Below are 25,637 nucleotides of genomic sequence, written 5' to 3'. Positions count from 1 at the left end.
GCGATGTGGACAGTGGCATAGAGTGCACCCTCAGCAAGTTTGCCGACAACACCAAGCTGTGTGGGGCGGCTGACACACTGGAGGGAAGGGATGCCATCCAGAGGGACCTTGACAGGCTGGAGAGGTGGGCCCATGCCAACCTCATGGAGTTCAACAAGACCAAGTGCAGGGTCCTCCATCTGGGTCGGGGCAATCTCAAGCACTGATATAGGCCGGGCAGTGACTGGCTTGAGAGCAGCCCTGAAGAAAAGGACTTGGGGGTGCTGGTAGACAAGAGGCTCAACATGAGCCGTCAGTGCACATTTGCAGCCCAGAAAGCCAATCGTGTCCTGGGCTGCATCAAGAAAAGTGTGGCCAGCAGGTCGAGAGAGGTGATTCTCCCTCTCTGCTCCACTCTCGTGAGACCCCACCTGGAGTACTGCGTCCAGTTCTGGAGCCCCTACTAAAAGAGAGATACGGACGTGCTGGAGCCTGTCCAGAGAAGGGCCACAAGGATGATCAAAGGACTGGAGCACCTCTCCTATGAAGACAGACTGAGGGAGTTGGGGTTGTTCAGTCTGGAGAAAAAAAGGCTCCTTAAGGAAAAGAGGAGACCTTATTGTGGCGTACCAGTATCTTAAGGGGGCTACAAGAAAGCTGATGAGGGACTTTTTAGGATGTCGGGTAATGGTAGGACTAGAGGGAATGGATTAAAACTAGAGAAGGGTCGATTCAGATTGGACATTAGTAAGAAGTTCTTCACCATGAGGGTGGTGAGACACTGGAACAGGTTGCCCAGAGAGGTGGTGGAAGCCCCATGGCTGGAAGTTTTTAAGGCCAGGCTGGATGGGGCTCTGAGCAACCTGATCTAGTGGGAAGTATCCCTCCCCAGGGCAGGGGGGTTGGAACTAGATGATCTTTAAGGTCCCTTCCAGCTCAAACAGAATGGTTTTGATTTGGAATCACATGGAACAGTGATTCCATGCTCAGAGCCTCATCCGGCCTGACCTTGAATGTCTCCAGGGATGGGGCCTCCACCACCTCTCTGGGCAACCTGGGCCAGTGTCTCACCACCCTCAGTGCAAAGAAATTCTTCCTAAAGAAGGTGGGGTCCTGGTCCTCCCGGCCCCCTCGCTCCGTGGCTGCCCTCAGCCTTCGTTTCACCACAGCCCAGAGCCCGCTGGCCCCTGCGCCTCCACCCTGGCGGTGGCTGCTCTGAGCAAACCCAGCCTTGTTGTCCCCCTGCAGCTGTTTCATGTTATTTAGCCCGGGTGTAAAGCTCCCCGAATGCCGGCACCGACGGCTGCCGAAGTGCCCTTGGAGCAGGTCCCACTGGTGGCCGTGCTGAGCCACCAATACTCTGTCCCTGCCGGACCCGCTGCAAATTCGGAGGGCTGGGAGGCACCGGCTGGGGCCAAGGAGGGGAGAGCGGGGGCACAGGGAGCCCAGTGCTGACTCCTCGCTGCCTTCGCTCATGGCCACCCGCTTTTCCTCTCCACTTCCTCGTGGCTGGCAGTAGCGCGGGTGCCACCGAGCCCCTCTGTGAAATCTCAGCGTGGCCTGGAAAACACTTGGGACTTTTTCATCTTCCCGTCGGTGTGGAGTTGTTTTATGTGAAACGAGTTTTGCGGCGACGCTGGGGAAGGCGCGACAGGAAAAAGACAGCCCTTGCCAGGTACCTTTGTGGGTTTTTTTTTTTTCAACCTCTTTCTCTCTCCTTTCTCTTTCGCCTTCCTGGCTCGGAGCGTGTTGCGGGGGAAACGCAACCGCCAGCGCCGGTACCGGCAGCCGCTTGGGGCGCGGGGCGGAGGCGCAGCCCCGGACGGAGCGCACCGAGGGGTCCCGGGCACCACCGGCAGCTCCGCTCCGGCCCCGGGCATCCCCTGGCACCCCTCGGCTCCGGGCACCCCTGGCACCCCCCGGTCCCCCTCCGGTCCTGGCACCGCCCCCTCCCTGGCTCCTCCCCGCGGCTGCGCGGCCCCGGCGCGGACAGGCCCTTCCCGGCGCGGAGCGGAGCGGAGCGGGCGCGATGGTGAGCGCGGGACCGGGACCGGGACCGGGACCGGGCGCCGGGCTGGTGCGGGAGCCGGGAGCCTGTGGTGGGGAGCAGCGGGCGGTGGGGGCATAGACTGGGGTACGACTGGCCCCGAGGGAGCCGGGCGGGGGAGCGTGGCCCTCGCGGGGGAGCTGGAGAAGCCACCGGGGGCCGGAGGGCATCGGTCCCCCAGGAGGTGCCGAGAATCCCGCGGGCGGCACCGAACGGGGGCGGGGGGGGGCTCTGCCTGCAGGTGCCTGAGCTGGAGAAAGCCACGGTGCGCATGGAGCAGCCGGAGCGTGTGATGGGGATAATCCGGGCCATCAAGGAGCAGGGGATGAACAAACTGCAGGTACCGTGCAAAGCATTTGTACAGAGTATTTGGCACTAACCCACCCGTTGGTGTCTCTGGGTTGGAGAGGCATGGATCTGATGGATGGACCTCTCGGTGGATAAGGAGCTGGCTGCATAGTCATACTCAAAGAGTTGTGGTCAAGGGCTCAATGTCCAAGTGGAGACCAGTGATGAGTGGGGTCCCTCAGGGGTTGGTGCTGGGACTGGTGCTGTTTAACATCTTTGTTGGTGTCATGGACAGTGGGAGTGAGTGCACCCTTGGCAAGTTTGGCAACAACACCAAGCTGTGTGTTGCTATCGGCGCCTGGAGGGGAGGGATGCCATCCAGAGGGACCTGGACAGGCTGGAGAGGTGGGCCCATGCCAACCTCATGAAGTTCAACAAGGCCAAGTACAGCAACATGAGCCAGGCCAGCAATGTGTGCTCACAGCCCAGAAAGCCCCGCGCACCCTGGGCTGCATCCCCAGCAGCGTGGGCAGCAGGGCGAGGGGGGGGATTCTGCCCCTCTGCTCCGCTCTGGGGAGACCCCCCTGCAGTGCTGCCTCCAGCTCTGGGGCACCAACAGCAGAAGGACACGGAGCTGTTGGAGCGGGGCCAGAGGAGGCCCCGGAGATGCTGGGAGGGCTGGAGCCCCTCTGCTGTGGGGACAGGCTGAGAGAGCTGGGGGGGTTCAGCCTGGGGAAGAGAAGGCTCCGGGGAGACCTTGGAGCCCCTTCCAGTCCCTAAAGGGGCTCCAGGAAAGCTGGGGAGGGACTTTTTAGCAGGGCCTGTTGTGATGGGACAAGGGGTAATGGCTTTAAACTAAAAGAGGGAAGATTTAGACTAGACCTAAGGAAGAAATGTTTTACGCTGAGGGTGGTGAGCCCCTGGCCCAGGTTGCCCAGGGAGGTGGGAGATGCCCCATCCCTGGAAACATCCCAGGCCAGGTTGGACGGGGCTCTGAGCGACCTGGTCTGGTTGGATGTCCCTGCCCATGGTAGGGTTTTGGACTGGATGGCCTTTAAAGGTCCTTTCCAGCCCAAACTATTCTATGATTCTGCAAGACTGAGACGAGAGGGAGGACCGGGCTATTTTTCTGGTTGAGGCCCAGGCTGGTGGCTCTCCCTGGATGGGCCTTTTTCTTCCCTGTTATGCAAACTATAAATATGAGCCAATCCCCAAACAACCCCCTCCACCCACGGCAACACGTCAGCAGGATTAAGCCATTTGGTGCTGATAAGAGTGCTGGGGTGGGAGGGGTGCTGGCCGTCCCGGATGAAGGCAGCTGGTTCAGGGCTGGTGGCAGCGTCGGGGTTCACCGCCGCTGTGCCCCGCTGTGGGTCTGCACCCCCGCGGGAGACCTGCTGCACAGGGGGGAGCACCCCGGAGGCAGCAGCACCCTTGGAAAGCTACGGCAAAGGCCGAGCACGCTGGGTCACACGCAGATTTGGTCTTCTCTCGCCTTCCAGGTCATTTCTGACTTCGACATGACGCTGAGCAGGTTTGGGTGCAACGGCAGACGCTGCCCCACTTCGCACAGTGAGTCGAAGCCGTTGTTTTTACTGTTGCTGATTCTGTTTGTCTTCCGTGTTTGTGTTCTGTCTCCACGGCTCCTCTTACCCTCCGCCTCCCTCCTGGGCCAAGCCCAGCCGCTTCGTCCTGTTTGCTCTCGGTGCAGCTCCGGGCCTTGGCCACTTGCAGCCGCGGCTGCCGGCCCCCGGGCACCCCGCAGGCCGCTGCAGAAGCCATCTCCTGCTCTTGCTGCTTCTCCTCGAACACCGTCACCCCGCAGCGTGCCAGCCCTGCGCTGCTCTCTCCCTCCCGACAGCGCATGCAGCGGGTTCGCGGTGGGGGCTGCTGCGGCGAGACCCCGCGGCGAGGCTGTGCTCGGGTCGGTGTGCCCCACGCGTCTGGTTTTCGGGCAGAGCTGGCGCTGCAGATGCAGGATAGCTGCCCTTTTCGAAAGCCTTTTTATGTTTCTGGGTTACAACACTGGCGTTCTATCGTCTTTACAGATATCCTTGATAACAGTCGTCTTATCAGCGAGGACGGCAAGAAGAAGGTAGGTGCCATTTTGTAAGGCACTGCTTAGCTCTGTGTTTTGTCCCTGTCACCCATCCTCAGGAGGTCGGACTGGCTCGTGTGACAGCTCTCCAGGCTGTGCCTTCCTGCCGGGACAGAGAGCGGGGCGAGTGTCCGGGCTGCCTTTCAGCCAGTGTCGGTGGAAGGAGAAGTTAAAAAGGGAAATGTGATTTGCATGCCCAGCTGTGGGCATCTTCCGTCTGATAAGGGGCGGAAGGGGGGGGGGTGTGTCTGTACCTGCAGTATCTGAAGCACATGAGAGCCAGCCAGGCTGCCGGGGGGTTAACGCTTCCTCCGAGCTCTCCGGATTTGCTCGGAGTGCAGTGACTTCAGTGAAACGGTTTTGGTTGGGCTTTTCATTAGGAGGCGTGATGCTCTGGAGGAATTTAGAAATGCTTTTTCTTGTTGTTTACAGTCTCTTTAGACGTGATGTTCACTCTGTTCTTTTTCCACCTGCACGACGCTCCAGCTGAGAGATCTGTTGCACTATTACTATCCCATTGAGATCGATCCCAACCGGACCCTGGAAGAGAAACGTCCCCTCATGGTGGAGTGGTGAGTGCTTGTCTGTGATGAGCTTGGCCTTGTCCTGGCAACTTCTTGCCCCGAGGGCTATGAGGCACAAGGCTTGAACTCTCTCTAGGCTTGGCGTCGATGCCGGGAAGTTGCAGTTGTTCTTTTCCTGCTGCCCGGGAAGCTCACCCTGCTGCCTTTCCCTAGGTGGACCAGGGCCCATGAGCTGCTGTCACAGCAGAAGATCCAGAGGGGTGACATAGCCCAGATCGTCAGGGAGTCGGACGTGATGCTGAGGTACGGGCTCAGGGGCCCTTTCTCTCCTGCCACCGAGCGAGCAGGTCTCCTTGCTTTCACCCTGCTGCGCGCACAGCCTCCACGGCACGGCAGACGCAAATCTCCCTTCCTTCCTGGGGCCGAGCTCTAATTGTGAAAGAGCTGAAAGTCAGCGCCGCAACCGCAGCCCGAGCTCGCTCCCTGCATGGCTGACTCCTTCCTGCTCAGAAACCGCTGCCGCCTCCCTCCAGGCTTGGCCGGGAGCAGCCGAGGGGACGGGTGCTGGGCAGAGCCCTCGGCTGCCCCTCGGGAGGGCAAGGGGACAGCGAGCAGCTCCCCCCTTCCAGAAGAGATCTTCTCGCCACTCACTGGAACTGCTGGGCCTTATCCAGGCCCTTGGCTCAGCATCAAATTCCACCCACAGCACAAAACTGTTACGCTAAAACTTGCTGTTAAAGCGCTGGCCTTGGCAGCGCCAGTCCCAAAACTGGCTCAGGGAGCCTTGGTTTGGGTGAGCTGCCAGTCTCAGAGAGGAGATGGTGCCTTCTGTCTGGGTTTTCACGAGCCCAGGTTCTCCTTCTGCGTGGAAATCGCGTCCTGGCGGACTGAGACTGTTTCACGTGTGTCCGATCGTCCTCACAGCCAGTCCGACCTGCCGCAGGTTTCTAACGGATGGTTTCTGAGGGGGCTGGCAGCACCCGCTCTCGTGGGCGCGGGCACCCTGCGCCTTGCGCCCCGGTGAGAAGCTGGATGCGTTCGGGAGATACTGGGCAAATTCCTCCTGCGCTGCGTGGTCCTGTGCCAGCTCCCCGCTAGGAGGGTCTGGGGTTCTGCCGCCCGCCCCGTGCACGCACAGTGATCGCCACAGAAACGCTGGGGCCGCAGAAATTCTGGGGCCGCAAAAACCTCGCGCTTTTTTGCAGAGCTCACGCCTGCGTTTCGGTTTGGGAAGTCCCGGGTGGAAATAGGAGCCTCGTAGCTGGGCTGAGAGCGGCGGCAAGCTGGGAGGCGGTAATGCAATACTGTGTAACGGATGCTTCTGCCCCAGGGATGGATTCAATGAATTATTTGATCAGCTGCATAAGCACAACATCCCCCTGTTCATCTTCTCCGCTGGCGTCGGTGACGTCCTTGAAGAGATTATCCGTCAGGCCAACGTCTTCTACTCAAATGTCAACGTGGTGTCCAACTACATGGACTTCGACGATAAGGTGAGTTTCTGCATCCTGTACGTGCGCTGAGCTTGCGGAGAGGAGAGTTGTTCGCCTGGAATTGAGGGCTGCGATCCGTTTGAGAAACCGCTAGGTTAAAAGCTGCCCATTTCGACACTAGAGGTTGCCCTGCCCACACCGGCAGCTGGCTCAGCCGTGGGCAAGGTGGGCAGGCAGCATGCAGGAACAGCTGAGCATCTGCTGGCGATCTTGGGGACTGACTCCTCGCCTTCCAAACGCGCTTTTCAGTGGCAGAAGGGCGCTGCCGTCTCTGTGTCCAGCGCTGCGTGCTCCGTCCCAGTGCAGGGGAAAGATGGAGTTAACCACAGAGGTCTCTCCTGGTCTGAAGGCCAGATGTCCTTTAAAGCAGCTTGGAAGGCCTTTGTTGATGTGCTAAAGCCTGAAAAGTCCCAGCGCGCAGTAGAAAATTGCACGTCTCTTACAATGAAGGCCTCTGTTCCCACGGGTGGTGTGTTGGGACAGGCTGTCCTCGGGGGGAGCATGGGACAGCGTGACAGTCCTGCCTTCTGCAAGGGCACTGCTCTGCCCTGGGGCTCCCCCGAGTGTGGCTTTCCGTGGCCCCTGGCCGGCTCCAGGGCAGCACAGAGCCCCGACCACGGTCTCCAGGATGTCCATCCTTTGGGTTTGTTCTCACCTTTGGGAAGGGCTTGCCCTGCAACAAGGGGACTCCTGGGGACTGTCTCCAGGTGTTTCCAGGCTCCTCCAGGGTGTCTCCGAGGTGAGACCTGGTGCCCTGTGAGCGTCCCCCCTGTTTGCCTGCTCCAGAAAAGATCCTGAGGCTGCGGCCCGGCGGAGGGATTGCTGCGGGATCAGCTTGTCTGTCCTGTTCGCGCAGGGAATCCTCACGCGTTTCAAGGCACCTCTCATCCACACCTACAACAAGAACAACAGCATCCTGCAGGGGACGGAGTATTTCCAGCAGCTGAGCGCTAGGACGAGCATCATCTTGCTGGGGGACTCCATGGGTGATCTGACGATGGCAGACGGCGTTCCCAATGTGGAGAACATCCTCAAGATCGGCTTTCTCAACGACAAGGTGGGTGTGAGAAGCAGTTTTCGTGCTTCCCTGCCAGCCTTCCCCAGGTGCGAAGCCTGAGGGGCAGCAGAGAGGGGCAGGCAGCTGCCCGAGTGATTCGGGGCTGCAAGAAATTCCTATGAGCACCCGTGGGGGGTGCGGAGGGAGCTGGGGGTGTCTGCTGAGCTCCCGGTGCCCCTGGGGCGTTGTCGGGGTGGTTATTGACCCCTCTTTTCGGTAGCGTCAAGAGATGCAAGGGCTGTGGGTGCGGCATCCTCGCTCTCGGCTGCTGGTGCTTACAGCCCTCTCCTCTCCACCCCGTCCCCGCCGCGCCGCAGGTGGAAGAGCGGAGGGAGAAGTACCTGAGCGCTTACGACATTGTCCTGGAGAGCGACGAGACGCTGGATGTGGTCAACGGGATTCTCCGGTACATCCTCGTAGAGACGTGAGCTGGGAAGGCAGCGTCCCGGCTCCGGCCCCTCAGCAAGGCGCCTGGGCAGCGAGTGTCCTTCCCTCGACGAAGCTGGAGCGGATCTTCTGGTACCTGCTGGGCTCCATCCTGGCGCTGGGCACTGTCTCTCGTGTGCCGTGCACATCCCGACCTCGCCATCCCCCCTTCGGTCAGCCCTGCAGCAGGAGCGGGGAGACGGAGGAAGCCTCTCCATTCCCTTTACCCCGCCTCTGCCCAGCTCTGCTCCGTCCCGCTGGGACTCCATCCCCACCACCGCCTGAGGCCACAACAAACCGTTTCATGTTTCGGGTGGAGACGTTCTGCGCTTGCTTCAGCGGCCGAGCGCAGAAATGGAGATCATTTGCCGTGGCTTGAGGACAGGCCCGTTTTAGATGGAAGCTGTTTAATTTTACTATGTTCCTGTCTAAGAAAACAAGTCTCTCTGTCTCTCTCTCTCTCGTCCTGTTTTCTGTGGGCTTCAAAGTGCCGGGGCTGAGCTCCGTCGCCGCCTGCCGATGGGCTGCTGTGGCCCCACCAGGCGCAGCATCGCCCGGCCCCACATCCCCCACAGAAACCCTGCAGCTCCCAGGCCCCCGCGCACCCCCGCTGCGCTCCCTCGTGCTCGTGCTGTGAAAAAAAAAAAAAAAAAAAAAGGCTTTTTCCCATCATCGGGATAGAACAAGAGGGAATGGGTTCAAGCTGCAGCAGGGTAGGTTTAGACTGGACATTAGGAAAAAATTCTTCACGGAAAGAGTGGTCGGACACTGGAATGGGCTGCCCAGGGAGGTAGTGGAGTCCCCATCCCTGGATGTGTTTAAGACTCGTTTAGATGTGGTGTTAAGGGATATGGTGTAGGGGAGAACTTGGTAGAGTGGAGTTGATGGTTGGACTCGATGATCCCAAGGGTCTTTTCCAACCTAAATGATTCTGTGATTCTGCGATCGCTGCAGGCCCACGGAGCGCGTCGGAGGCTGCCGCACAAGGCGAGCGGTGAGTCTGTCTGGCGAGGGCTGGGCTGGGGGCTCGGGGCCGCGTGTTTGCAGCCCCGGGGTGCGGACGGGGGAAGGAGAGGCCAATGGCAGCATTTTGGTTTTTAAGGAATATTCGCAGAATCACAGAATGGTTCGGGTTGGAAGGGACCTTAAAGATCATCTAGTCCCATCCCCCCTGCCCTGGGCAGGGACACCTCCCACCAGCCCAGGCTGCTCCAAGCCTCATCCAGCCCGGCCTTGGACACCTCCAGGGATGGGGCAGCGACAACTTCCCTGGGCAACCTGTTCCAGCGCCTCCCCACCCTCACAGTAAAGAATTTTCTCCTGGTATCCAATCTAAATCTCCCCTCCTTCAGTTTGAGGTCGTTACCCCGTGTCCTACCATTACCCTCCCTGCTCCAGAGTCCCTCCCCATCCTTCCTGGAGCCCCTTTAGGGACTGGAAGGGGCTCCAAGGTCTCCCCGGAGCCTTCTCCAGGCTGAACCCCCCAGCTCTCTCAGCCTGTGTTTAGCTAACCGTGTTTCCGTCCTAAACTGCTGGGTTGAAACCTGGGTTCTTATTTCCGTGTTACCTCCGGGAACGTAAGGAGTGAAGCTACGACAGCCCTGATGCAGCCAGGGGCAAATTCAGATCCTTACGTGGGGAACCGCATTCAACGTCCCGTGATGGCGGCCGGAGCCTGCGCTGGTGCAGGGTGAGCTCCGATAACGGCTCTTGGGGGGGCCGTTACTGTCGCGATGTGGCCCAGCACGGGTCGGCAGCTCTGCCCTGCCGCCTTCGGACGGGGCGGCGCTGGCCGGTGACTGCGGGCTGCTGCAGGTCAAGCCCCCGCTGCCCTCCGCGTGACAGACGAGCGAAGGCGCTTCTGAGAGCGCAGGCTCTGTTCTTGCTGAAATAAAAGCGTTGGCTGAAGCTGGGCCCCGGCTGGTTCGTATCCAGCATCGCGGAGCTGCGGATGGAGCCGTTCTCCTCCCCGGAGCTGGCAGCTGCATCTCCGCATCCCAGCCCTGGCTCGTCCCCGTTGTTGCCGGAGCCCCCCAGCCCTCCCCGGGCGCTCCGTGTGGGAGCTGAAGCACCGTCCGCCTTTGCTGGAGGATCCCGGGAGCGGAGTTTGGGGTTCCCTCTCTCCCAGCCGACCCAGCAGGCGCTGGAGCCTGAAATCCCCCCCGGGCACCGGCTGCCAGGGACGGGCCAGGCTTGTCTCCACGCCACTGCCCGGACACGCAAGAATGTTTCATGGCAAAGCAACCTGACACAAAGGCAAACTCCATGGAAACCAGTAGAAATGATTTATTTGGTGCCAGGTAAGTCATCGTTTGAGGGGTTCGCTCTGACCCTTCGCACTGTTCGGTTCTTGCATTTCTTTTATCTCCTTCGGCAAGACACACCGCGCAAAAGCTTTTAGAGCCGGTGGGAGGTGTTGGAGCCGCGCTGGTCACAACTGGCAAACCTGAGAGCGCCCAGCTCGTTAGCTGCATTTAGGCATCAAAATTAAATTGGGCTGATTTTTCTCGATGACGGAGGGCTGGCGGGGAGGATGCGGATGGGGATGATGCTGCTCCCTGAGGGCCTGGGTGGGAGAGGCTTTCTCTTTGCCTTCTCCCAGCTGACAAGGGGTTTGCCAGGTCCCGTCCCCACTGTCTCGGGGGTCCCAGGCGTTCTGGAATGGGGGATCCATGTGGGGCACCTGGGCTGTCGCCCTGGGAACCTGAGGCCCCTCCGGCCTGTCATTGCGGGGAGGACGGCAGCGGGGAGCAGAGGCTGGGCCAGCAGCAGGGACCGGCACGAAAGGCTTCTCTGTTTCTCCTCTCTGAAGAATTTTATATGCGTATATAAAAAAAAAACAAAAACAAAAACAAAAAAAACCAACCCAAACTCTAACCCTAAGCTACAAAATGCTGCGGTAGAAGTGGAGGGAAGCCCCCTCCTGCCTGCCTGCCCCAGGGGGCTGGAGCGGAACCTGCAGTCGCTGGCTGAGGACGAAGGGGCTCGGGGAGGGGACGCCGCTGCCCCGGCCCCTCCGGGGAGAGCCGAGAGCAGGGGCTCGAAGCGGGGTTTTGGCAGCAGCGCGGGGCAGGGCAGGGCTCCAGGATCTCGCCCTGGCACCCTCGGTCCCGCTGCACGGCAGAGGTATCGTCTGCAGGGCCGGGGAGCCGCAGGGCACGGGCAGCAGGAGGAAACGCAGGCGCTGCCGTCCCTGGGGGGGACCAAGACTCCCAGGAACGTGGGTGTTTCCCACCTTCTTGCCTGGGTTTATTAGCTGGGGGGTGGCGAGTTTTCCTGCTCAGGAGGAACACATCAAAAGAAAACCTCAGTTAAATAATAGCAGGGGCGGGGGGAACAAACCAAACTAGACCCCCCCCGCAGGGCTGGGGAGGGGCAGGGGCAGGGGCAGGTTCCCAGGGCAGCCGGGGTGGGGGGAAGCCGGCTGTGATGCAGCGGGGACGAGTCCTGTCTCCGGGGGGGAAAGTGAGGTCTGATCCTCAGAGCTCCTCGTGGATCTTCTCCTGGTCCTCATCCGACTTCAGCTTCAGCTCCTCGGAGGTGATCTTCCCGTCCTGGTTGCGGTCCTGGTTCTGGAACATGTCAGCGATGACTTTCTCCGGGTCGGAGCTGGGCATGAGCCGGCCTTTCCCTTCCGCCACCTGGGTCTTGATGAAGGTGGAGAACTGCAGCGGGAGAGGGGAGAGATGCCGCTTTGCTCCACGCAGCCGGCACCGGGCACGGCTGGGAGCACCGGGGGCAGCAGCCGGGGAGGGGGGGGACGGGGCAGGGACAAGAGCACGGGCTGCCCTCGGTGTCCCTGCCCCGTCACAGCAGCGACGCTCTGGGCTGGCGTGTTTTTCCTGCACAGCTCTTCAGGCTCCCGAGTGCCAGGGACAGCGGTGCCCTTTGGGTGCTGTACCCTGGGGGGGTCCCCTGTGTCCCCGTTTCCTCCTGCACCCCCTAAGCCCGGGGCCGGCGGCACTCGGGGCCCTCGCTCACCTCGTCGGCGGGGATCTCCCCGTCCTTGTTCAGGTCCATTTGCTCGTAGAGGTTCGCCGGCGGGTCCCCGTGCCAGATGAAGAGGTAGCCCTCAGGAACCCCCTCCTCCATGGAGATCAGCTCCACCTCGAAGCGCAGCACGGCGCTGCCGGGCACCCCCCGGGCTGTAAACGCAAGCGAAGGTGCTGCGGCACGGGGGGAGCCTGGCGAAACGCTGGCCCCTGATGGGGAAAAGCCTCCAGCCCCCAGCGGGGGCTTGAAGGAGCCCAGCAGCGGCTCAGCGAGGCAGAACCCCCCGTTTGCCCTGCTCACGCCGCTCCCCTACCTCCGCTCTCCCCGTGGCCCAGGTGGGGGGGGATGATGAGCACCCGCCTCTCCCCCGCGCACATGTTGAGAAGGCCACTGTTCAGGCCCTCGATCACCTTGTTGGTCCCCAGAGTCACCTCCTGGGGCTTCTCGTAGTCGTGGCTGCAGGTGGCACAGAGAAGACGGGGCGGCTGAGAAAGCCCCTGGGACCCAGTGGGCAGCTCCGCCTTGCCCCGAAATCCCGTGCCCTCCATCCCGTTGTGCCCCAAAATCCCGCGCCCTCCATCCCGCTATGCACCAAAACCCCGCGTCCTCCATCCCGCCATGCCCTGAATCCCACGCCCTCCACTCGAACACCCCAAACCCCACACCCTCCACCCTCCGGCCGATGCTCCGGTGCTGCCCGTTCCAGAGGGCTGATGCTCCCAGCGCGGCTCTGGTGCCCGTGCCCCCCCCCAGCCCTGCCTGGCTCAGCGCCTGCCAGGGTTTGGCCCTGCGAAGGCAAGGTGTTGTGGGGGCAGCCCACGAGCGAGCACGCACGAGGAGAAGAGCTTGGTGCCGTCCAGCAAGGAGCAGTTGTAGTGGTAGCGGACGAAGTCTCTGTTGCGGGTGGTGACATTGCAGTCCTCGGGCCGGTACACGGTCTCGATCTCCACCGGGTCCGCGGGGTTGTGGAAGTCGATGATGTGGACGTCGAAGATGAGCACGGCTGAGCCGGGAATTTTGTTCCCTGGAAAAGGAGCACGAGGAGAGCGGCTGAGAGCACCGCGGGGCCGGTAAAGCCTTTCCCTGCTTTTTCCCATGCCCCGTGGTGTGTCCGTCCCTCCCAGCCCTGCATGCATTGGCATCAGCCTTTCCCCTGCCCAGACACCCCCTCCCCAGCACCCAGAGCCCTGGGCTGGTGGTAGCCCCCTGGAGCGAGGAGCTGGCCCCGCCTGGCCAGCGCTTTCCTCATGCCAGCGCTGCGGTGTGCTGGTGCGCAGGGCCGGAGCGGGGAATACCATAGCCCGGGGCTGCACCGCGCGGGCACGCCGGACCCCGCGGGGCTGCCCGTTACCTGCTCCGTTCTCCCCATAGGCCAGGTGCGGGGGGACGACCACCCGCCGCCTCTCTCCCACGCAGACCCCTTGCAGGCCCTGGTCCATGCCGGGGATGATGTAGCCCTTCCCGATGTAGGTGTTGTAGGTGTGATTGCGGGAGTAGCTGCGGCGAGAGAAGCCCCCGGCGCTGTCATGCGGGAGACCCTGGCCCACCAACCCCCACCCCTGCACCCCAACCTGCACCCCTTCTCCCAGCCTCTGCCCCGCTCCCCCAGGAGCCAAACCTTGCTCCTAGGGATGCAGCAAAGGGGTATTGTCTTTTTTAGCCTATTTCATGCCTGTTACCACCCTCTCCTTTGCCTTTTCCCCCCGATTCTCCAGCCCCCCCTTGCAGCCGGCTGCTGAGCGCGGGGCGGGAGAGGACATGGGGGGATCTCCCCATTCGGCCGCTTTCCTCCCCACACCTGGAGTCGAAGAGCGTCCCGTCCATCAGCGTGCCGTTGTAGTGGTAGCGGACAAAGTCCCCGGTCACAGCCCTGCGCTTGCAGGACTCCGGCACCTCCAGGTGCTCCAGGAAGACACCGTCCTTGGGGTTGTGGAAGTCAATCAGCAGCACGCTGAACACCAGCGAGGCCTGCGGTGGGATCACGGTCCCTGGGGAGGGGACACGGGTGAGCCCGGACGAGGGTCCTGATGCACACACAGAGCGTGGGGCTCTGCGCAGAGCGGGGAGGGAGGGAACCGGGCACGAGGGGGTGACGCCCAACTCACCGTAGCCCTTCTCCCCGTAGGCGAGGAACGGGGGGATGATGATGCTCCTCTTCTCCCCGGCACACATGCCCAGCAGCCCCTGGTCCATGCCCTTGATCAGCCAGCCGGTGCCCACGTAGGTGTCGTAGGTGCTGTCTTTGCTGTAGCTGGTGGGGAGGAACGAGGTGGGGGGGTGGCTGCGGGCCACGCCAGCTCCCCTAGCCTGGCAGTGCCACGCGGGACACTGGTTTGGGGGTCACGGAACTGCACCAGCCCTGCTGGCGTGCAGGGAGGGAGAGCGCAAGGGGGTCTGCTCTGACTGGGGTGCAGCGTGGGCCCCCACGTCCTGCCCCAGGCCACTGTCCCCGCCATCCCGGGTGCCCCCAGCCCCGAGGCGGGGGTGCATCCCAGCCCCGGTGCCCCGTACCTGGAGTCGAAGGGGGTGCCGTCCAGCAGCGTGCCGTTGTAGTGGTACCGCACAAAGTCCGAGTTCTCCACCGTGCGGTTGCAGTGCTCGGGTTTGGAGAGGGTGGTGATCTGCAGCTTGTCGTTCTTGTTCCAGATGTCCAGCATGACGACGTCGAAGTACAAGGTGGCATCTGGGGGGATCAGCCCCGCTAAAGGGGCGGCAGCAGGGACAGAGCACCTTAGGGGGGAGCAGCGCCAAGCCCGGGCAAGCCAAGGGCTGTCCCCTAACCCCCCCCCAGCCCCTGCCGAGCCCATGGCTGCCTGGGGCTGCTGGCCACGCGTGCCAGCCCCCGGGAAAGCAGCAAGACCCTTCGTTCCCGGGGAAGCCCTGTTTAGGCACCACTTGCCCTGGCCACCCTTCACCAGCCCCTGCCAGCTGGGCACCGCAGCACTGTCCCCACTGACGCCGGCCCCGGGGGGTTTGCTCCCTCCGTCCCCCCGCCGTCCCACAGCCCCTTACCCACGCCGATGCTGCCGTAGCCCAGGTGTGGTGGAACGATGAGGTGACGCCGCTCGTTCACGCACATGCCCTGCAGCCCCCGGTCCATGCCGGTGATCAGCCGCCCGACGCCCACCACGCCGGCCACCGTGGCCCCTCGGTCGTAGCTGGGGCGAAGGGACAGAGTCGTCAGCGACGCGCGGGCAAAGGGCGAAGCCCCCAAAGCCGCTGGCACTGGGGGTGCTCAGTGCCAGCACCGAGGGGTCAGGGCTGATCCAGAGCCAAACCATGAGCACCGAGGGACGGCGCGCGGCTCCCAGGTGCCTGCTGCCACCCGGGGGACGGGGCTGCCCCCTCCCCGAGGTGTGGGGAACCCACTGCAGCCAGCGGGTCCCGGTGCTGCAGGCAGAGCCCCCAGCCCACCCCCACAGCAAACAGACATTGATCCTGACGGGATCAATCCTGCGCTGCCCGGGGGGGAGCTGCGTCCCATGGCACTGGTCAGGGCTCCGGCCTGACCCTGCATGCCCCACACCCTCGGACGCAGGGCAATGCGGATCGGGCCCTCTGGGTGACCCTTTCAGTTGGGACCAAACCCACCAACGCCCTCCCCGGATTTCACCCGGCGACCCGGGCTGGAGGCCGGCAGCTCCCGGCCTTTCTGCTGCTTCCAAATCATTTCGCGTATGGCACATTTGGAGCTTTATGCAGCGAGGAGGAAAGAAGACGTCCCAGGCCTCGTTTGTAAACTGCAAATCTGTTTTTTATTTCTAAATCACTCCACGAAGGAACTGGGGCCTTTTCAGATAAATTGAAATCCTTCATCCCCTGTAACGTGCAGCTGATGCTTTTTCCCGGCAGTACGCTGCAGGGACAAGGTTTTATTTTAGCAGCGGATGTCCCTGGGCTGCCATCGTGTCCGGGGTGCGCAGCAGCAGTGGCGGCAGCGCGCGCCTCAGGTACTTTCTCCCCCCAGTTCACGCTCGCAAGAAAGACAAGACTTATTTAACCAGAGCAGAATCCCTTTGCTTTCCAGGGCTCTGAAAAAAAATGCCCGTCTGGAAAGTTTTTGTTCCTGTCGTGGGGCTGGGGCTGAGCTCCAGCACATCCCGGTTTGTTTCTGCTCTTTCGCTGCGTCCCCGATTCTCCCCTGCTCACGGTGCTGCAAATCAGGGACCGCACCAACGTACACGCTGATTTACCACCGGCGTGAGCGGAGCAGGATCGACGCACGGGCCGAGGAAATCCAAGACCAGCGAAAGCGAAGCCTCTTAGGTAATGAACGGGCTTCGCCGCTGCCACGTTTCAAAGTGCTGGAAGAGTTTTCCCTGCCTGTGCAGCGCATGCAGATACATGTTCCTGAGTGCAGTGTCTCAGCGAGGGCCAAATCCTGCCCATGCCCAAGACGGGCTCCCCCGTGGCACCCCGCAGCCGAGGGCTCTGCAGGCTCCTGGCCCAGGCGGGGGGCTGCAGCCCGGGCCGGGGGGGGCTGCGCTTGGGGACACGCTCGGCGACAGGCGTACGGGGGTCCCCGGGCTCCCCATCCTCCCCCAGCGCCTGCCAAAAGCCCCCCTTTGGGGTCAAAGCTGGGGGGCCCGGGGCCGGCCCGAGCAGGCAGCTGCCCGCTCCTCGCCCTGCTGCCTGCTGGCCCCGGGGGATGCGGCGGGGCGACGGGGGAGCTGGGGATGGGGGACATGCAGGGACCCCCCCCGCAGCACAGGGCCGGGGCCGCATGCAGTCGGGAAAGAGCCGAGGGCGATACCTGGAGTCAAACTTTTTGCCATCTTTAAAGGTGCCATTGTAGTGGTAGCGAATGAAATCCCCCATCTGGACCTCCCGCAGGCAGATTTTGGGGATATAGTATCTGTCTATCACCACGTCTTCCAGGGGGCCGGGGTCGCCCAGCGCCGGGGCCGCCGGGACGCCGAGGAGGAGGAGGAGGAGGAGGAGGAGGATGGTGCTGCCCGGGGCCATGGCGCTGGGAGCCTGCGGCGGAGCGGAGCGGAGCGGAGCGGCGGGACGGGACGGGGCGGGACGGGACGGGGCCGGGGGGGAGGCGGAGAGGCGGGGCCGCCCCCACCGCCCCTTCCCGGGGCCGCCCCCCCCGGCCCGGGCCCGGCCCCGCCGCCGCTGGAATTTCTGTACACGTGGAGCCCGGCCGGGCCTCGCCGGCCCCGCGGACGCCCGGGTCGCCCCGCGGCATCGCCGGGCCGGGTGCCCCGGGGGGCGGAGCGGGCGGGCGGGCAGCCGGGGCCGCGCGGCGGGGCGTTGGCTGGGCCTGGGGGCTTTTGGTATTTATTTATTTTTTTTTTTTTTTTATTTATTTTTTTTTAATTTCCCCTTTTCCGGGCAGGCCTTCTGCGGGGGAAGACGCCGGGAGAGCGATTTGGGAGCTTTGGGAAGGCGGTTTGTGCGGCCCGAGGGCCCATCCCGGCCCCGCTCGCCGGGTCCTAGCGCTGCTGCCGTCGCTTCCCCCGGCTCCGGGTGCTGCTGCTCGGTCCCCAGCCGCCGGGCAGAGCGAATACAAGGAATTAACCGCTTTAATGACGTCTGCCGCTGCTGACAGAGCTTTTTACTGAATGCCAACGATGAAAAATGCAAAACTACCCCTCTAACAGCCTTACACAAATAGGAACGGCACTAAATGCGCACGTGCGCGTTGCCCGCACACCCCCGCTGCCCCAAACCCGTCAAGTAAGAGCCCTCGGCGAGTCCCAGGAGGGCAACGTGTCAGTCCATAAACCCAAACTGAAACCCGGCTTCTCCAAGGCATGGCGTGACCGCTGAGGTCCCCTGAGCCCAGCCCCGAGGTGCTCGGCAGCTCCCCAGTGCACCGCCAGTGGCTCGGAGGGGGAGGCTCGGGGGTCTCCCCACGGCACAGTGGGGTCAGGGCCTGACTCTGGGGCAAGGGAGCGTTTACTTAGGGGTGATGGCGTCCCAGCCTGCGTGCTGTCGAGCTGCTCGCTTGCAGGGAGGTGCTGGGCACTGCTAGCGGCCTCTGCTCTGCTGGACGAAACCTCAGCAGTGTCCTGGCTCCTGCCCCGCACTGGGACATCCCCCAGCGCCACTGTCCAGCCGGCAACAAAGCGCTGGGCTTGGTCTGGGGCCAGTGTGGCCGTGCCGAGGCCTGGCGCGGTGCAGCCCTTGGCCCTGGGATCTGGCGCAGCGCAGGGCGTGCGGCTTGTCACCAGCTGGCAGCGAAACCAGCTCTGGGCACGGCCGGGCTGGGGGGTCCGGCCACGGGCCCTGGGACTCCAGCACAGGGGGCGCCCCGGCACCCAGCACCCCCAGCTCCGCACTCTCAGCCCTGAGCGCATCCTCTGGAGCCCGCAGCGTGGGGGTTACCCTGAGAGCGCAGGATAAGGGGCAATTCCCCGCAGCGTGGGGGTTACCCTGAGAGCGCAGGGTGACTCCTTGCAGTGTGGGGCACCCTGAGAGCGCGGGATGAGGGGCGATTCCCCGCAGCGTGGGGGGCACCCTGAGAGTGCAGGGCACGGGGTGACTCCCCGCAGCGTGGGGTGCCTCCCGAGAGCGCGGGGCGACTCCCCACAGTGTGGGGCAACCTGAGAGTGTGGGGCACGAGGTGACTCCCCGCAGCATGGGGGGCACCCCGAGAGTGTGGGGCACGAGGTGACACCCCGCAGCATGGGGGGCACCCCGAGAGTGTGGGGCACGAGGTGACTCCCCGCAGCGTGGGGGGCACCCCGAGAGTGTGGGGCACGAGGTGACACCCCGCAGCATGGGGGGCACCCCGAGAGCGCGGGTGCGGGGTGACTCCCCGCAGTGTGGGGCACACCCCGAGAGCGCGGGTGCGGGGTGCTTCCCCGCAGCGTGGGGCACCGACGACCCGCCGCGGGGAGGGCGCAGCCCCGCGCCCCCCGCGGGGCGCTGCGCCAGCCGCGCAGAGCCGCACTAAGACCCTGCGCGCACCGCCGCGCACCGCCCCTTCCCCGCCGCCCGCCCCCTGCGCGGAGCGCTGCGCGGCGCTGCGCGGGCAGTGCGCGGCGGCGGTGGCGGGGATGGGCGGCGCGGCGCTGGCGCTGCTGCGGCTGCTGCTGCTGGCGGCGGGGCCGTGCGCGGCGCAGTACGAGGAGTACAGCGTGCGCGGATTCCCCGCGGCCGCGCTGGAGCCGCTGCAGCGCGCCTACGCGCGGGCGCTGTCGCAGTACGCGGGCGCGCAGTGGGCGGAGAGCGCCCGGGAGCTGGAGGCCAGTCTGCGGCTCCACCGCCTGCTGCGGGACAGCGAGGCGCATTGCCACCGCCGCTGCGCCGCGCCCGCGGAGGGGGGCCCCGCCGAGGAGCCCCCCGCGGGAGGGGACCCCCCCGCCTGGGAGTGGGAGCGGGAGATGCAGCTCTTCGGGCGGCTGCTGCGCCGCGCAGGCTGCCTGCGCGCCTGCAAGCGCGACCTGCCCGTCTTCCAGCTGCGCTACCCCCCCGCGCAGACGCTGCGCGACTTCCAGCGCCGCCTGCCCTACCAGTACCTGCACTACGCGCTCTTCAAGGTGAGACGGGCGACGCGCAAATGCCGCGCAACGTCGTGGCTTGCGGCTGGGGGTGGGGGGGTGGCCTGTACCTCTCTCCTGCACCGCTCTGGGCTGCGCCTCCTCTTCCATCATCCACCCTGCACCTCTCCATCCGCCCCCCCCACCCCCCCTCATCGGGCACACCCCCGTCCTGCACCTCCGTCCTGCGCCCCTCGTCCTGTACCTCCTCTTCGACACCCCCATCTTGCCGTGACCCCCATCCTGCATCCCCATCCTACACCGCCAGCCAGCACCCCCTGTTCTGCACGCCCTGAGCCCTGCTCCCCTCTATCCTGCACCCTGTTGTCGTGTGTTTTCCCGTCCTGCACCTCCCATCCTACGCCCCCCATCCTGCGCTCCCCATCTGGCATCCCCCCCCCAGGCTCCTCCATCCTGCCCCTGCGCCGTGGCACGTCAGCATCATCTGGGATGCATCAGGCGGGACGTGAGGGGTGCACCGGGGACTGGGAGGTTCCTGTGGTTGTGTCCCCCCACCCCACCTCGTGTTGCCCTGGTCCCGCAAGGTCCCTCTGGGCAGGCAGAGCATTGCCTGGGGAGGGGGACACAGAGGCTGCCTCAGCTAAGGGGTCCAAGCTGGTGGGTCCGGTGCCACCGTGATTGCTGCGGGACACGTGTCTGGGTGCCCCGTCAGGGACAATCCCTTGCTGGGGCTCCCGGTGCAGACGTGGAGGGAGGTTTCGTAAGGGATCGCCCCCGGGTGACCCTCCTTTGGGCAGAGCTGCTCTGGCAGGGGACGCCCCCCTCGCCCCCCCTCCCCTCCCCTCCCCAGGCACCGGTGCTGCTCCGGGTCCCAGCATCGCTGCTGGCCGGCGTCCCATGCGGGTGCTGCTTTAGTGCTTAGCGCTGCCGCCCCGCTCACCTGGCAGTGGCGAGGGACAGCCTGGCCTGGATCCTTAATGCCTTTTCCTCTTGCTCACTCTGGCCAAAACCCATTCCATGCATAGTTTGTTCAACTCCCCCTGCCCCCCCCCCCAATCTTGCTCCCCTGAAGCTGCAACCTGAGAGCTCGTAAAGCAGGGGGGAGCGGGGGCCGCTGGCCCGGGCTGGTGGCGGTGCCCGAGGAGAGCAGATGTGTGGATCAAACCCGTTCCACATGGATCGCTCCTGGCTGGACGGGGGGGTCCGCGAGGGGCTGAGCTGTCTCCGCTCCCGCCACGGGCACAGAGGGAGAGGTTTGCGGGGCTGGGCAAGGGCGACCACCGTGCGTCGGCTGGATTTATCTGTGTTGTCCGTGGTCCCAGATCCTGTCTGTCCATTGCTGCCAGATGATGATTGGGCTCGGGGCTGGCACTGTGGGCGCTGGGCTCTCCCCCCACAAGGGTCCCGCTGGGTGCTGAGCCCCCCGCAGCGTTGGCTCCAGCAGCCCCCTGCACCGGCTCTTCCTCCCTCCCCAGTCAAATAAGATCGAGAAAGCGGTGTCTGCTGCCCACACCTTCCTGCAGAAGAACCCCAAGCACGAGATGACCTTGAAGTACCTGAACTATTACAAGACGATGGTGGACGTGGATGAATACCTGGTCGACCTGGAGGCTCAGCCCTACGAGGTGAGGAGGGGCTGGGGCTGGGGTGGGAGAAGGGGCTCCCGGGAGCTCGGTGCGTGCCTGAACCTGTCGAACCCCGAGGGAAGCGGCTCTCCCTCGCTGAGCCCTGGTCGCCCACCTCCTGCCCCCCAAAAAGCATCTCTGTGGGGCCCGTGCTGGGGACGGGGCCACCTCGGCGGGGGGCAGGGCAGGGGGTTGCTGCTGGCGGGGAGGTGAGCGGCACCCGCTTGATCCCCGGCAGCGGATATTCGTGCGGTCGGTGAAGCTGTACAACAACGGGGATTTCCGGAGCAGCGTGGCCGACATGGAGCAGGCGCTGGCCGAGTACTACAAGGCGTACGAGGACTGCCTGGCCGGCTGCGAGGGCGCCTACGAGCTGCAGGAGTTCAAGGACTTCTACCCTGCCATCGCAGGTGACCGGGCGGGGGGCCGGTGGCCAGCAGGCTTTTGGGGGAGAGGGGTCAGGGGCACAGCGCCTGACTCTTGTCCCCAGACCACTTTGTGAGCGTGCTGCAGTGCAAGGTGGACTGCGAGACCGAGCTCACCCCCAATGTGGGCGGCTACTTCGTGGAGAAGTTTGTGGCCACCATGTACCACTACCTGCAGTTCGCCTACTACAAGTGTGAGTGCAGATGGGGAGCAGGGGACCATGCCCCCGGGCACCCCGGGGTGCTGCGTGCCCCTGGGCAGGGTGTCACCCCCGGCGTCACCCCGTACTGCTGCCCGCAGTGAATGACGTGCGGGATGCGGTGCGGAGCGTCTCCAGCTACATGCTCTTTGACCCGGGCGATGCCGTGATGCAGCAGAACCTGGTCTACTACCGCTTCCACCGCGAGCGCTGGCGCCTGCAGGAGGAGGACTTCGAGCCTCGGCCGGTGAGGACCCCCCAGCCCCCCCTGTCCCGTGGCTCTACCGGTGGCGGAGGGGCTGACGTGGCCCCTGCTCCCTCCCCGTGCGCAGGAAGCCGTGCGCTACCACAACCGGACGGCCACCCAGAAGAAGATGCTGGAGTTCGCCAGGCAGTACCTGCAGGCTGACGATGAGGTAAGCGATGACCCCGGCGTGGGTGCGGCGGGTGCTTTTGGGGGTGCGGGGTGGTGCGGGTGGGTGCTGTGGGTACCTCGGGGCAGGGCCCTTCCTCGGGCCGGGGGGGCCGACCCCCAACCAGCCCTGGAGAAGAGGCTGCAGACGGGGCCACCGAGCCCCGCTGCCTCCTCCCGCCCGTCCTGTGCTGCAGATGGAGGTGGACGGCAGCGAGGGGCCGGAGGCGCGGGACCTGCCCTCCGACGGCGAGTTCGAGGGCGAAGGCGACTACGAGGAGGGATTCTTCTCAGAGTGGTGGCAGGAGCCCAAGACCAAGGGGGACAAAGCCGACCAAGGTTCCTGATGCCAGGGCTGGGGGCCGTGCCGCGGGGCCGGGGGTGGCTGCTGCCCATGCCCCGGTGCCACCGAGCCCTCCTTGTTTGCAGAGACCCTGCGATGAGCCAGGCGAAGGGGCGCCCGGCCGCGGCAGAGCTGGACGGCGGTGGCCCTGCGATGCCATCCTGGGGACACCGGGCTTCGGGCTCCTGCCAGCCACCGTGTGGAACCTTGGGCTCACGGGGAAGGGCTGCTCCTGCCCCGTGCCCTGCGGCAGCGCTGCCTTCGCCCTCTGACTCCTCTCGGGGCAGCACCAGCGCCGCCCAACCTCCCTGCCTGCCCAGGAGCTCCCCCCGGGCCACCCCTGTCCCCGATGTCCCCAGGAGCCCTGGCCAGTGGTGGTGCCCTGCAGCACTGGGGTTTACTGCGTCCCTCGGCTCCTCCCCAGGACCTGGGGACGCTGTGCCAGGACCGACCCCCGTGTTGTCTCGAGGGGCTCGGGGGGCTGCCCCTGCTCTGGGAGCAATGCTCGGTGCTGCTGGAGCTGGACATGGATGCTGGTCCTGCCCCTCCTCGGGGCTCCCCAGGTGCCTCCAGCCACCCAGCCCACCTGCCAGCCCCCAGAGCCCGGGTCCCTTTGGACCCCGTGGCCCGGTGCTAAACGGGGCTCCCGGTGTGCTGGCGTCCCCGTGCTGCCGCGTGGCTGCAGCCTGGTGAGGTTGCGTTGCCCGTGCCCTGCGTGTGCCTTGAATTTTCGCCACACCAGCCCTCTGTAGCCTTAAGCTCCGTTAATTTAATACTTCCTGACTTGCACAGTTGCTTTTTTTTTTTTTTTTTTTTTTTTTAGTATTTACTGGTGATGAACTTTTAATAAAATCCGGACCAGTCTTCTCATGGCTGCCTCCGCCTTGGGGCTCCCTGGGGCTGGGATGTGCTGCTGCCGTGGGAGCCAGATGCTTGGGTTGAGAGAGACCCTGCTGTGGGATGGGGAAGGGCAGGTTGGGGGGCTGGACGCCCCCATAAGTAAGGGAGACCCCACGAGGGGCTGCAGGGAGCTTGTGGGGCTGGGGAACCCTGTGGGCCATGAGAGCAGCCAGGCTTTTGTGGGGCTGGGTGGTCCCTGAGGGGGCCACGACCGCACTGGGACCCTCATGGGGATGTGTGACCTGTTGTGCCGGGGAGGCTGCCAGGTAGGATGGGGGGGCTGCGGGGGGCTGGGGGGCAGCATGTCTCACCCCGATTTGGGTGTTTGGGGTGTAACGTGCATCACCTGCTGGTTGTTTTGGGGCGGGTGCATCACCCTGACGCAGGTCCTTGGGGGTGCATCATCCTGCTGCTGGTCTGGAGGGTGCAGCCCGCGTCCCGCGATGCTGGTCCAGGGCGGCAGGGTGGGACGACCCCCTCCCACCAGCACCAGGGTGTTGTGGAGGCCGACATTGCTGCCGACAAGCCCGCGCCTGCCCTGGGCGCAGGGTGTCGGGCAGCGTGTGGCTGCCCCGCTGCCGCGCCGTCGTGTTCCCGCTCCCGTGGAAGTTGGCTGCGAGGACTGAAACCAAGAGGCTGAATCACCGCGTTCACCCCGGGGGAGGGAAGGGAAGGAAGGGGGCGGTGGGGAGCCTGCCAGCACCCCACCCTGCCCTGCCCCACAGCTCCCAGTTACCAGGGCTTTCCCAGCGCTGCCCTCCCTGCGTGGGGCTGGCACTGGGCTGGGGGACGGGGCTGAGCCCCCCGACCCCTGGGCAGGGCTCGGGGCTGGGGGCAGAGCTGAAGGGGGGGCAGCGCTGGTGGCAGGGGCAGCCCGTTGTGCCCCTGCGTGGGGCAGGGCTGTCCTGTCCCCTGGGAGGAATGGGGTTTGTCACCGATGGGTCACAGCCACCCTCGGGAGCCTGGCAGGGCGCGGCCGGCGGCACTCGCGCCCGGATCAGCGGGAATCACTCAGCCCAGCGCGCTGGCATCACGGCCCTGGGGGGGCAAAGGCTTGTTTATCTTCCCAACAAGCCGGGCGCGGGTGGCACAGGGCCCACGGGGCCTCCGCCCTGCTCTGACTCGCGCCTGGGCACGGCGTCCCCTCGCCAGCCCCAAACTCACGTTGGGGCACACGGCTCCCTGCGCCTTCTCTGCCAGAGCCGGGACAAGCCCTTTGCAGCCCCGGGCCAGGTCCCCCCGGTCCCCTCCCTGCTCCCACCGCAGATGCGGGCTGCGTCCAACGCTCCTGGCAGCACCGGGCAGCAGCAGCCGCTCGGCGAGTGGCGGTGTGACCCCAGCAGTGGCCAGGGCTGTGAGCATGGCCACTGGCCCCCGCAGCCTGCAGGGCCAGCAGAGCCGGGCTGTTGGGAGGTGCTGGGGGTGCAGAGGTGGGGTGCAGGGGCATGAGCAGGGATACGGGGGTGGGATGCCAGGGGGAACCTGCAGGACTCCGTGGCGTAACTCCATGCGCTTCCCTGACTCCTCTGACCTTGACCAAGAAGGAACATAAATGAGGTTTTTGGCTGTCATCGGCTGCCCTGTGCTGTGCCGTGCCATGCTGTGCCATGCCATGCCGTGTGCCACTTTCCTCCTCGTGCTGGAGGGCTCTCGCTGTGCTTTGGATCCCCCGCTCTGCGCACAGCCATGAAATCCCGTTTCCTTGCAGGGGCGTTCGAAGCTCCGTCTCTCGCCTCCCTCCCGAGCTGTGATTTCCCGACTGAGTCAGCGCCAGCAGCCAGACGTGGCCGAGGACTGTGATGGTGGGGGGGTGCAGGATGCGTCCCCCTCACCCCCATCCCCAAATCCGGGGAGCAGGAGGTCTGGGGATCCCCACCATGAGCTGGGACGTGCTCTGGCATTGGGCCTTCCTTGGTGACGCAGGGGCTGGGTGACGGAGGCTTCGCCTGGAGCCGGTGGGGAGCGGATGAGCCGGGATGCAGCTGCAGTACCCGCTGGACCAGTCTGGCCGGGGGTGAGGCCGGCTGCCGGCAGTCGCCCGAGCCCTTCCCCAGCGCCTCCTCCTGCCTCAGTTTCCCCACCGGGGCAGTGTGGAGCCCCTTCCCGGGGCCGGGTGATGCTCCAGGGCCACACTCTCGGCTCCATGCCCAGGCACCCATGGATGCAAACACCGTGGGTGGTGCAGGAGGCAGGGAGGGCCCACGGCGCGGCTGCTCGGGAGCTGTAATCTCGTCCCGGCCGCGCCGGGGTGGGGAGGACCACCGGGGGGCGGCGGGGCGGGGAAAAGGGGGCAGCCCGGAGCCCCCGCCCGCTGCCCGGCTCTCCGCTGCCCCCCGGCTCCCCCTGCCCGGCGGCTGGCCGGAGCAGCGCCGC

General features: G+C 64.7%; 3 protein-coding genes across 4 annotated transcripts; 2 read left to right on the top strand and 1 right to left on the bottom strand.

The window, feature by feature from the left end:
* The first annotated feature begins 1,919 nt into the window (after positions 1 to 1,919).
* On the top strand, positions 1,920 to 8,363 carry NT5C3B (5'-nucleotidase, cytosolic IIIB). Of its 2 annotated transcripts, XM_063354848.1 has the most exons (9): positions 1,920 to 2,011; positions 2,268 to 2,366; positions 3,817 to 3,886; positions 4,363 to 4,409; positions 4,899 to 4,984; positions 5,150 to 5,239; positions 6,267 to 6,429; positions 7,286 to 7,486; positions 7,804 to 8,363. In XM_063354848.1, the coding sequence occupies exons 1-9, from the start codon at positions 2,009 to 2,011 to the stop codon at positions 7,912 to 7,914; spliced, it is 870 nt and encodes a 289-aa protein (XP_063210918.1). In that variant the 5' UTR covers positions 1,920 to 2,008; the 3' UTR covers positions 7,915 to 8,363. The 2 variants fall into 2 exon arrangements, with proteins under 2 accessions (XP_063210918.1, XP_063210916.1); XM_063354846.1 differs by lacking the exons at positions 1,920 to 2,011; positions 2,268 to 2,366 and having other exon boundaries at positions 3,073 to 3,886.
* Positions 8,364 to 10,212: 1,849 nt separating this feature from the next.
* Positions 10,213 to 16,894, bottom strand: FKBP10 (FKBP prolyl isomerase 10). The gene is made up of 10 exons (XM_063354816.1): positions 16,659 to 16,894; positions 14,918 to 15,063; positions 14,417 to 14,606; positions 14,011 to 14,156; positions 13,704 to 13,893; positions 13,257 to 13,402; positions 12,740 to 12,929; positions 12,219 to 12,361; positions 11,894 to 12,057; positions 10,213 to 11,577 (listed from the first exon to the last, which is right to left on the bottom strand). The coding sequence occupies exons 1-10, from the start codon at positions 16,868 to 16,870 to the stop codon at positions 11,392 to 11,394; spliced, it is 1,713 nt and encodes a 570-aa protein (XP_063210886.1). The 5' UTR covers positions 16,871 to 16,894; the 3' UTR covers positions 10,213 to 11,391.
* Positions 16,895 to 18,892: 1,998 nt separating this feature from the next.
* Positions 18,893 to 23,179, top strand: P3H4 (prolyl 3-hydroxylase family member 4 (inactive)). The gene is made up of 8 exons (XM_063354831.1): positions 18,893 to 19,398; positions 20,835 to 20,984; positions 21,223 to 21,394; positions 21,475 to 21,603; positions 21,711 to 21,856; positions 21,942 to 22,025; positions 22,219 to 22,360; positions 22,451 to 23,179. Exons 1-8 carry the CDS (start codon positions 18,916 to 18,918, stop codon positions 22,462 to 22,464), a joined length of 1,320 nt encoding a protein of 439 aa, XP_063210901.1. The 5' UTR covers positions 18,893 to 18,915; the 3' UTR covers positions 22,465 to 23,179.
* Positions 23,180 to 25,637: the final 2,458 nt, after the last annotated feature.

Source organism: Chroicocephalus ridibundus, chromosome 17 (genome assembly GCF_963924245.1).
Source record: "Chroicocephalus ridibundus chromosome 17, bChrRid1.1, whole genome shotgun sequence".
Lineage (NCBI taxonomy): Eukaryota > Metazoa > Chordata > Aves > Charadriiformes > Laridae > Chroicocephalus > Chroicocephalus ridibundus.
Note: the sequence above shows the minus strand (reverse complement) of the source record. Positions and strands in the feature narration are given on the sequence as shown.

Bases quoted from the DNA above. Each gene is read 5' to 3' on its own strand.
- NT5C3B (XM_063354846.1), top strand. From the start codon at position 3,499: ATGCAAACTATAAATATGAGCCAATCCCCAAACAACCCCCTCCACCCA. The intron at 4,410-4,898 runs GTAGGTGCCATT...ACGACGCTCCAG, and splicing joins GCGAGGACGGCAAGAAGAAG to CTGAGAGATCTGTTGCACTA. The intron at 4,985-5,149 runs GTGAGTGCTTGT...GCCTTTCCCTAG, and splicing joins CGTCCCCTCATGGTGGAGTG to GTGGACCAGGGCCCATGAGC.
- FKBP10 (XM_063354816.1), bottom strand. From the start codon at position 16,870: ATGGCCCCGGGCAGCACCATCCTCCTCCTCCTCCTCCTCCTCCTCCTC. The intron at 14,157-14,416 runs GTACGGGGCACC...CCTCCCCACCAG, and splicing joins GGCACCCCCTTCGACTCCAG to CTACAGCAAAGACAGCACCT. The intron at 13,403-13,703 runs GTGTGGGGAGGA...CTCTCGCCGCAG, and splicing joins GGGACGCTCTTCGACTCCAG to CTACTCCCGCAATCACACCT.
- P3H4 (XM_063354831.1), top strand. From the start codon at position 18,916: ATGGGCGGCGCGGCGCTGGCGCTGCTGCGGCTGCTGCTGCTGGCGGCG. The intron at 21,395-21,474 runs GTGACCGGGCGG...TCTTGTCCCCAG, and splicing joins CTTCTACCCTGCCATCGCAG to ACCACTTTGTGAGCGTGCTG. The intron at 21,857-21,941 runs GTGAGGACCCCC...CCCCGTGCGCAG, and splicing joins AGGACTTCGAGCCTCGGCCG to GAAGCCGTGCGCTACCACAA.